The sequence below is a fragment of the Mobula hypostoma genome, chromosome 7 (assembly GCF_963921235.1).
Source record: "Mobula hypostoma chromosome 7, sMobHyp1.1, whole genome shotgun sequence".
NCBI classification, from domain to species: domain Eukaryota; kingdom Metazoa; phylum Chordata; class Chondrichthyes; order Myliobatiformes; family Myliobatidae; genus Mobula; species Mobula hypostoma.
The window spans coordinates 154976690-154988042 of NC_086103.1; the positions used below are offsets into that span (position 1 = coordinate 154976690).

At 39.5% G+C, this 11353-nt stretch overlaps 1 protein-coding gene across 4 annotated transcripts in view; it reads right to left on the minus strand.

Moving 5' to 3' along the window:
- The window catches only part of postnb (periostin, osteoblast specific factor b), a 68842-nt gene extending 60277 nt beyond the window's left edge, over window positions 1-8565 (minus strand). For 2 of the 4 annotated variants that reach the window (XM_063054366.1, XM_063054363.1), the window contains exons 1-2: window positions 8275-8562; window positions 7979-8077 (exon numbers count right to left, since the gene is read on the minus strand). In XM_063054366.1, coding sequence (XP_062910436.1) covers window positions 7979-8077; window positions 8275-8393 — 218 coding nt within the window. In that variant the 5' untranslated portion in view covers window positions 8394-8562. Of the gene's footprint in view, window positions 1-7978; window positions 8078-8274 lie in introns of all 4 variants that reach the window. The other 2 variants (XM_063054362.1, XM_063054364.1) reach the window with 2 other exon arrangements.
- Between the last annotated feature and the right edge of the window lie 2788 nt (window positions 8566-11353).

An 11353-nucleotide genomic window follows, 5' to 3' on the forward strand; every position in this document is an offset into this window, starting at 1 on the left:
TTTTTAATGACACTGATGATCTTCTTCTTGGACAGTTCCTCAGGAGTGAGGATGACTTGACTCCACTCCAGTTCTTAGGAATGGAAGATGCTTGTGTGTGAGTTTGGTTAACCTCAGATAGTTTTTTTGCACAGCAAACACCACAGGGACTTGATCGTGTGAATTCTGGGTGCAATGCTCCAAGATCAGACGTCTGCTAAACATCCACCACCATATTCAAATCTGGTACTGCAAATCTCTTAAGAACCGAAGCTTTGATGCATTTTGTTATCAAGGTATTTCATTTATCTTTAGAAACAGGAAGATCAAATTTTACAGAAATGTTTGAAACTTTCATATTGCCAAGGTGATATTATTGTCTCTTTAGGCTTCTTTAAAAGTCTCATGGAGATTGTATTCACTTTAATTAGTTTTGTTATTCATTGAAGGTACTATATTACTATTGAAGGATAAGTGTTACTACCAGAAACCTAGAGATGTATAGAACCCCTGTAGGAGCAATTGACTTCTGAATGTTCTTCTCACTGAGCATTACCATGCCCCGTCTCTGTGTTTTCTAAGTTAACTCATCAACACCATGATACACAATTACATGTGTGAATTGCATCGCACTCTTCTTCTCCTCATTAATTTAATACAACTTGTGAAAAATCAAAAAAAAGCCTGCAGATGCCAGAAATCTGAAATGAAATGAATCAGAAAATGCTGGAAACACTCAGCAGATCAAGCAGCAATTGTAGAAAGAGAGCCAAAGTTAACGCTTCAGGTTGAAGACATTCCATCAGAACTGTATCACAGTTCACACATCTCGTCTGTGTGCTTGTGAAGGTTTTTTTCTTCCCCAATTTACCAGTATACCCGACAATTTCCTCATAGCCTTGGAGAAAGACCCTAAGCAACCTTGGTCTCCAAGGCCACCTTCTAGACCACTTCTTACCATCACCTGGCTCATCTAAGTAAAGACAATTGCAAAGCTGTGGGAAAGGTGGATAAACGTTGTCATCCTGAGAAGGGGCAGAAAATTTGCTCCAAGAAGTCAAAACTCCTCCTCTAACAAAGCACCTCACAAGTCCCTGGGCAGTTTGTTGCAGGACATAATGCTGGGAGACCTTCGAAACTCCTTTGAATCTTCCTCCTATGACCCATGATAGCAGATGTTTGAGATTCCACTGAAGCACTCATGCTTTAAATGGATATTACCTTAAGTGGATTCTTCTCTATGCTACAGTGACTGAATGTTTTATAGTACTTTATCATATGGCATTTGAAGATTCATATTTAGACTGTGACTTCATTTTCACTAACATTCTTTGTTACCTCATTGAAAACTCAATCAAGTTATCAGGTGAGCTTGTCTTTAATGAAGTAATGCTTGTTTTTTTAATACATGGTTCCCAATAAAAAAAATTGATGCAGTGATTTTGTTGTTATTCATTTAAACAAATTAGCACATAGTTAATGACTTTATGTCTCTCTCCATTTTGTGGAATGTCATGTAATAATTTGCAATCCACCTGTCCTCTGGAAACACCGAAATACCCAAAGTAGTATGAAAAGTCGTGATCAGAGTTTCTGCCACTTTCATCATTACATCCTTTACTAATCTTGGATGCATTCCTCTGTTGGGCTGAATTGTTAACTTTGAGTGATCCCAATCTATCTGGCCTCCAGTTTTTAATTATTTACACCTTACTCAATTTCCTATTCCCTTCTCTGCCATCACACCATTAAATATTCTCTTCTTTCCTGAAGAACAGATGCATAGAATTCATACCCTCAGTCATGTCTTCTGAAACACAAGCATGAGAAAATCTGCAGTTGCTGGAAATCCAAGGCAAAAACACACAAAATACTGGAGGAACTCAGCAGGTCAGGCAGCATCTTTGGGATTGTAGAAACTGTCAATGTTTCAGGCTGAGACCCTTCTTCAGAACTGGAAAATAGATGAGAAGCCAGAGCAAGAAGGTAAGGCGAGGGAGGGGAGGAAGAAGCGTAAGGTGGTAGGTGATAGGTGAAACCAGGAGAGGGGGAGGGGCTGAAGTAAAGAGCTGGGAAGTGGATTGGTGAAAGAGATAAAGTGCTGGAGGAGGAGAAATCTGATAGGAGAGGGAAGAAAGGGAAGGAGGAGCACCATGCCCCCTGAATCTGCTTTCACAGGAAGATTTATGTTTTTGACCTTAACTAGTCACAATTTTAACTGTGTGTATACTTATAAAACAATGTTTGTTTCCATTTTGTAATGTGCTACTTATTCCAAACATTCCCACACAGCTCTTCATGTATTTCTTCTCTTTTTCAGTTTGCTCAGTATGTTTTCCCATTGTATTCTTTGCCTGATATTTGTCAGTAATCTCTCTAATTTGTTCATAACACCCCTTACCTTTGCTGTCTGGAGAGCTCTAGTTTTATGTGCTAATATTTTCCACCTTATGAGAATGTGCTTGTTTTGGATTTGCTCTTTGCCCACCTTGAGATCTTTCCATTGCTCATTTGCTCTTTTTTTTTTGTAGCTAATCTTTGTTTCCTGTGCACGTGTGTTAGATCCACTCCCAAAGATCACGAGTGTGGCTCTCCTCCGGCTGGATATTTTCAGCACTGCCTTTTCTTTGTTCCTTTCCAAAGTTTTGTTAAACCTAATTTTATTATGATTGCTATTACTTTAGATGTACAGCCACTTTTTAACACTTTATAAATGCCTTATTTCATATGATTTGGAATGTATGACCTGAACCGGTAGCACGTACCGTGGAGACCATACTAACTGGTCGCATCACCGTCTGGTATGAAGGGGCCACTGCACATGATCAGAAATAGCTGCAGAGGATTGGAAACTTAGCAGGCTTCATCATGGGCACTATCCTCCCACCATCCAGGACATCTGCAAAAGGCGATGCTTCAAAAAGGCAGCGTCCATCATTAAGGAGCCCACCATCCAGGACATGGCCTCTTCTCACTGCTGTCATCAGGGGGAAGATGCAGGAGTCCACACACACACACACACACACACACACACACACACACACACACACACACACACACACACACACACTCTCAGTGGCACTCTCAGGAATGGCTTCTCCTTCTCCACCATTAGATGGAAAACTATGAACCCCTGAACACTATGTTGCTATTTTGCATTTTTGTGCATTATTTCTTTATTTTTAAATATTTCTATTGTAATTTATAATACACTTTATGTACGGTACTGTAATGCTACTGCAAAACAACAAATTTCATGACACATGTCAGTGATAATAGATCTGTTTCTACTAGGATTCTGATTCTGCAGTGGAACAGTTGGACATGTAATAGGACCATAGCCATTTTATTCTATTAAGATGTGTTTTTTTAAATATATTCCTTTGTTCCTGAACCAGAAATAAACTGATAAAAAAGTTCTGGTGTATAATCCTCCTTGTCCTTCCTTACAATTTCTTTCCAGTCGTTATTAGTATTTGCAATCTCTGTAATCAATGGTATTATTATTAGATGTTTTGACATCTTCTTTAGATTAGCTACACTAATCTTAATATTTTGGGGTCTATGGAGGCCACTCAGTACTATTATATTCATATAGAATGGGGGAATCACCCAGCACAGAAACCAGCCCTTCTAGCCCACCTCAACTGTGCCAGTTGTGATGCTGTCTGCACTAATCACATCTGGTCACATTGGACCCCTACCCCTCTGTGTCTTTCATATCCAAGTACCTGTCCAAATGGCTTTAAACCTTGTAATTGTAACTCAGTCTATCACCTCCTCTCACAGCTTGTTACAGATAACTAGCAGCTGAGTGAAAAATATACCCCTCAGTTCTCCTGTAAATGTCACCCCCTCACCTTAATCCTGTGCCCTCTAGTTACATACTGTACTTCCCTACTCTCAGAAAAAGACTCAGATCAGCTACTCTATCTATGTCTCTCAATTTTGTAGACCTCTATAAGTTCACTCCTCAGCCTCCTACAGCCTGAGAATCAACTCAGCTTGACTAATTTCTTATAACCACAGCCCTCCATTCCAGTCAACAATCTGTCTGCACACTCTCTATTGCAACCACATTGTTTGTTGTAGTGTTTTTTTATGTTACTTCAAGTGCAAATTATAGAACTATGCAACCATAATATTATCCTTGATCAATAATGTACCCCGTCGACCCCCTCTGTCTTCCTTGCATCTCTATTCCTCCTGAAATCATTGTAGATAGTGTGACGAGAATACACATAAAATTAAGATGTTTGCTGGCCTGGGTTAGCATCAGTGGCATCAGCAGTTGGTCTGCCACCTGTCCTCAGGGGGAAGGAGAGATAAGGAACAATGAAGCAGCATGTGGAGATGTTAATGAAGGAGTCATCAGTCTGGGTATTGCCAAGATCGGCTCCCCCTTTGAACCCTGAACTGTTTGAAGTGATGGACAGGCGATACCCCAGCAGTGGGATAAAAAGGGACAGGTTCGCTAAGGCAGGACACACACGACACCCGAGGTAACGAGACCCTGGAAGCGGTGCGCCTCTCACAAGTCGGTGGGAAGTACCGCACCTTAAACGCACAGGGTGGAAAGGTACGATCAGTGGGAACCCGGTGTGTGTCTACCCTTGCCTGGGTGCCGGGTTCACTGCAGAGGATCGACCACATCTGGAGGAGGGGTCACAGTCGGTGACCTCAGGTGACATCACCAAGGACCCGCCCGAAAGCTGCTTGTGAGCAATATCGCCGGTCTGTGAGTGGAAGCCGTTTCTGAATGATCAGTCGTTCCCGTTCTCTCTCTCCTTCCCCCCACATTGTCCATCGCCATGGCAACGATTACTGCGAACTGAACTACTAAATTGGACTGAACTTTGTGTCACTTTGAAATTGGTCATTTACCCCTAGACAACGATAGAGCTTGATTGATGCTGTTATCTTAATTCTGTGCACATGTGTGGTTAACATTGCTGAACTGTTGCATTTATTATCCTTTTGATTACTGTGTTGCTTGTTTCTTTAATAAAACTCTCTTAGTTCTAGTAATCCAGACTCCAACTGAGTGATCCATTTCTGCTGGTTTGGCAACCCAGTTACGGGGTACGTAACAATAGTAACTTTTATTTCTCTTTCATGTCCTTATTTAAGCCAGATTTACGTCACAGCCAACAGAGTAAAACGTCACCTTCTATATGCTACATGCAGCTTGGCAAATGCATTTCAAATATTCCTCACTCACATGCCTTCCAGTGCTGCTCATCTCTTGACTGTTCCTCTACCCAAATTGTGTTTAAGATCAAGTACATACAAAAGCGGCTGAAAAATGAAAGGTGCTCTGAAAATTCTGAATGCTCAGCTTTCTCTGAGGAGTTGCCAATAAAGTGCAGAAATGCAATTTATGCAATTACTTACTATCAGTTAAGTAATCCAGTGTGACAGAATTGGTGCCTATTGGTTTAAATGCATTTTGCAAATATGTATATTGAATGATTAGACAGAGATTTAGATTTAAATTGCATGTGATGGCGAGCTAGGAGATATCGTGCCTTTTTTTTTGTTTTGGGGAATGTCACAATACTTCCCTCAGGTTTGGAACAGGAATGAACCTGTAGTTCAGTGATGGTATGAGAATAAGGTACAATGCTAAGTGATAATGCATTCTTAATGATACATACACCAAGCTAATGCATGATAACAAATTCTGTTGATTAAACAATATTTGTGCAATATTAAGCTGTTTATTTTAAATGAACTTATTTATATTTTTCTATTATATTGGTTGCATCCATTGCTCACCTTTGTCTACTTTCCGTATTTCTTTATGAGATAGAAGATGGCCATTTTAGCCAATGTAATCTATTTATATTGACTTTCAGAATAATCCCATTACCCATTAGTTTTCACAATACTCCAGTCACCACATATTCCCATCTATTTCCCTCAGATTCTATCACAGACCCACATTAGGCAATTCATATTAGGAAATGCCAACTGTGAGAGGAAGCTGGATCTCTTAGAGCAAACCCCCACAGTCGTAGGGGGAATGTAAAAACTTCACCATGTCAGCACTAGAGGTCAGGATCGAATCTAGCAGCAGCTCTACGAGCCCATGTCCCACCAATTCTCACATTGACTGGGAACATTTGTAACCGAAAGCTCATCCATATCATTGTCTATTCCAGACTCATCATTTTAAAATCCGTCTAGCCATCTTCCACCTTCAATAAATTTCATCTCATCCAAAGCAAGGCTGTTCACGTGATATATCACACAAACGGATAGTTGACTATTATTTGTTGGCTGCCGATTTTAAAGTAGGTAATCTTTGGTTGAATCCATTCCTTGAGGTTTAACATCATGAATACATTCTACATCAATTCACTTAACACACAGAACAAAAGTATTTTATGTGTTTTCATTACATTTCTTTTCAAATTGTCTTCGTCATCTCAGAATAATTGATAATGGTACAGGGATTCCTAGGATTTCCAAAAGGTTACTATTACCTCACAAATATCTTTAGGATTTTCACTTGTACAATTGTTTTGATATGGGACCTGTGCTTCTGCATAAGGAATAGCAATATTATTCCGCTTATAGTTACTTTATTTTGATTTAGTTTGATTAACTCTTTGAGTGACATCAAAGTAGAATGTTAGCCCCTGATATTGATGACATGCAGATTGCATGCCAGATTACAGGTTGATTGCTGTTCTGGTTAATATTACTTAATAGAAGCAGATGTTTTGTCAGGGTGCTTATTGGGCTTGGCAAACTCATTTGTGATTGGGAAGAATAATAACCAATCTAAGCAAAGGCATAAGGACCTGAACAAAGCAAGTACTTTTGTACAAATTAACAAAAACATTACCCTGCTGACAATGAATTTAGGGGATACTCCAGGGTAATTGTAGGGGCATTTGCAACTGGACCCCAATTCCTGAAGTTTAAACTTTTAAACAGTTTCAAGATTTCCACATCTGTGTAATCTTGTTTCATTCTAGGTCTTGTGTTTCTACCTTTATTCTGCTGTTGGTGATTGTGCTATCAACCCTTGGATGGGGCATCTGGAATTGCTTCTCCTTTAAGATCTCTCCTCCTGGACCAAACCCTGATTTTCTTCCAGCTATCTGGTTTCGTTAGTATGTAGCCTTTTCTTATTGGTGGCAATATCACTCTTAAGTCTTTCTGAACTAAAGTGCTGCTTGTTCTTACATCTTAATATAGAGTTACATGGCAAGGAAACAAGCCTTTTGGCCCAATTTCTCCATGCCAATCAAGACAACTTTCTAAGTTCACCCTGTTGCATATAGACAAATCTTGCCCCTCCCGTGTCCTTTCCACCTCTCCTCCTCACCTTAAACCTATGCTTTTTTTTTATTTTTGGAAGCCCTATCCCGGGGGGAAAAAGACTGCGACTGCCCGTCGTGATTTTCTGTACATCTGTAAGGTATACTTTACAGACTCCTTTCCCGCAAAGAAAATTGTCCCAGTTGATTTAATCGCTCTTTATAATTCAACCGCCCAGTCCTCCCAACATCGCCAGCATTATAGTGAACGCTGATCAGCCCCGCAGCTCTCTGCAACCTCGTCGGAACCGCGGGTGGGGTTCTCGCTCCTCCACTTACACTATCCCAGAGCCAAGTAGCAAGCTATACATGTATAGTCCCCTCTGAACAATGCAGTCTGGTTACAGTGCAATTTACATGACTTCAGTATTTCAACTATTATGACAATAGTAAGTCGAATAACTTTTATATGGGTTACACCCGTTTCCCAATTGTTGTAAATGCACTGTCTACTGGTTAATTTATGTACCCTCTCTGAAAGGTACCCTCTCAGAAAATAAAATGCTTTGATAGTTTAATGTGACAAATTTTGACCCAAAGGGCTCTGTTAATACTCGATTCCTTGAAACCACAGCAACTCATTCTATACATCAAACAGTTTGCACCCCGCCAAATGGAAGTGGCTTCTGGCTGGGAATTGTTTGCTTGTACATCGGAAGTGCACTCACGTTTTTCTGCCGCAGATGGACTTGCGATACCAGTTTCTGCAAGTACTGAAGTACTTCTTTTTAGTGCCGACAACTTGCTGAAGGGCGCACATATTAGGTCTGCAAATAGAACAATGAAACGGTCAGTGATTAAACCGGTATTGATTAACAGGATTTAAAAATCAATTTCAAAATATTAACGAAAATTATTTTAACACTTTAAATTGTTTGCTACAAGTAAATAACTTTTTGTATGATTATTCTAAATTCATGCCTTTCCAATTTATATTTTCAGATGAAATTTAATTCTCTCTTACCCCTCTTTCTTTGCTCGTATACGACTATGCATCAATATTTTGTCATAGTACGATGATTCGACTTGGTCAAAGGATGTTAAAACAAACAGGCTGAAGAGGCTTAAAAATAAAAGCTTCATCTTTGCTCTGTCACCTTCGCGGCGCTGAAGTAGCACTGGTCAAGAACAAGGAGCTTTTATGGAACGGCTCAGCTCGGAGGAGGAACAGCACCTGACAGACACAGTACAACACCCAGTTAAAGTGCAGCCAGATTACGGAGAACAACGCTTTGTCGTTCACTTCAGATGGAACCACCGCCGCTAATTAATCACAGTCCTACAGTTTGCCCACTCCCACTAGAACAAACAACGAGGGTACAGAATACCTACACATTTACGTATAAACCACAGTAATGATTGCGCTTTTACTGGATTCAGTTCTGCGAAACGATAACTGCCTTTTAAGAGCCGGTATTATTTGTTCATACAGAAACGATTACACTTGAGCCTAATACATTTTCCTCAACAGATTAGCTCCCCTTAGTATATTTGAATCCACATTCGGGCTGTTCTGAATTCACTTCACGAACTCGATACTTTATTATGGAGTCTATACCTAGCGTTCTGCTCCTCTTTTAACCAAATACATACAATGTAAACCAGATAGTGAGTATAAATGAAAGTTAATGGTCAAACGAAGTTCGAAGTTCAAAGTACAATTTCTTCTCAGAGTACATACATGTCACCAATACAACCCTGAGATTCTTTTTCTGCAGGCATACTTAGCAAATCTACATAAACGACTCTGCGAGCTGCAGGAAAACATCGCTATGCAAAGAATGTTAGAATATTTTGAAATAAACTTTACTTTTTAACTCAAGGCGCAATACATGCTACGAATATAGAAGTACATGTATTGCGGTAGTTAAATCACATTTCTACTTTTTTGTCATTGTATTAGACTAACATTTTTAGTTTGAATGTTTCAAAGAGTCACATCTGTGAAGTACTAAGGGGGCGATATTATACTACAGATATTTTAAAAGTATTTTTAAGTATTATTTCCAATTGTTATTTAAGTGGGATCCAGTTTCATTTTTTTCCCTCTATCAAAACTTGTTTCTAACTATGGGTCCCTTCCATTCCATGTTCTTTCAGTTTGAATGTGCCTCCCTCTACTGGCAGAAATCAGAATGAAACTATCTCCTAGGCAGCAATTACATTTCACGCCGTCGGTATAAATCTAGTGTGTCAAAAAATATAATTTATCTCCAACTGAGATTTAAAAACGTTGATATTTGATCTTAAGTCTTTAAAAAATCACGTGATAGAAATGTGATGAAATAAAATTTGTTGATATTTCCCACCATGCAGAAGTGGGTGGCGCCCTGGTCTATTTCTTCCAGGGAGGCAAATTCACTGAAAAGTTACCTAAACCATTGAAATCCTTAACTGCAGCGAGATAACATTAGAATACTAATATTGTACATCTAGCATCATATTCCGTCTGTCTTTTGTGAACCTGTAGACATTATTATACAGATCGACCTTCACTAATCCGACTACCTGTAAACCAGTTCCTTTGATAATCCGGAACTGAGTATGCTTAATGTGATCCTTCTGTAATTCAGCATTTTCACTAATCCGGCACTCCTCAGATCCCAAAGGTGCTGGATTAGTGAACGTCGACCTATACCTTCTTTGTAGCACATTTGTTCAAAATATTCCTGTTCATTGCAGGAGAATAGGGCCAGCACATACCAAGTAAACAAGAATGGAAACTGCAAATGAAAGTTCAAAATCCAGCCATCAATAAAAAAAAAGGCAAAGCAAACTGCTCAAAACACATGCTGGCGTGTTACACTTTTTTGTACCCATACACACGTGTATGCACACCTAATTTAGCTCAATCATTCTTAAAAAAACTCTTCAAAGTGTTGAGGGTACTTATTTATATGGATTAAGACCTGATCTAAAATTCATGTGGCATAAATAATGTTAAATAAAAAGCAGAAAATGGTGGGATTACAATTTAGGTTGCAATTATGGAGAGAAAAGAAAAATTAACCTTTCAAATAAATAATTTGGTAAGAGGACATCAAACTAAAACATTAAGCCTTTTTCTTTCTTCACACATGCTGTCTGACCAGTGGATCAGACCTTCCACCTTCTTCAGATTTTAATTTATCTGTGGTTTTTGTTTCAATTAACAATGTCATGCTTTGATAACAGGCTACAAATAAAATTAATAATATCTAAATCCACTTTTTTTCAGCTTTACAGACTTCTCAAATAGCAATACAAGAGAGAAGTACCCAGGTACGGAAACTTACCTCATCCCTGCCCTTTTATAAATATGTGGTGTGGCACATAATTACATGACCTAATAGTAAACGAAAGAGCGATGGCCTTAATTTCTTTGATTACATATTAGAAGATTTTTTTTCAATTAGAGCCATAGAGCACAACAGTACAGAAATAGTTTGGGGTGGGAACCGAACTGAAGAGATGGAAGAAGGGGTGGTTGGCTTACATATAGAGAAAGCTTGGAGACAGTGCGAGAGGAAGGATAGGCAGGTGATAGAGAAGGGATACACTCAGACCGATGGTTTAAGATGTGTCTACTTTAATGCAAGAAGCATCGCGAACAAAGCGGATGAGCTTAGAGCATCGATCAGTACATGGGGCAATGATATTGTGGCCATTACAGAGACTTGGATGGCGCAGGGACAGGAATGGTTACTTACAGTGCCAGGCTTTAGATGTTTCAGAAAGAACAGAGAGGGAGGCAAAAGAGGTGGGGGTGTGGCACTGCTGATCAGAGCTAGTACTGCGGCTGCAGAAAGGGAGGAAGTCATGGAGGATTGTCTATTGAGTCTCTGTGAGTTGAAGTTAGAAACAGGAAGGGGTCAATAACTCTACTGGGTGTTTTTTTCATAGACCACCCAATAGTAACAGAGACATCGAGGCGCAGATAGGGAGACAGATTCTGGAAAGGTGTAATAATAACAAGGTTGTCATGGTGGGAGATTTTAATTTCCTAATATTGATTGGCATCTCCCTAGAGCAAGGGGTTTAGATGGGGTGGAGTTTGTAAGGTG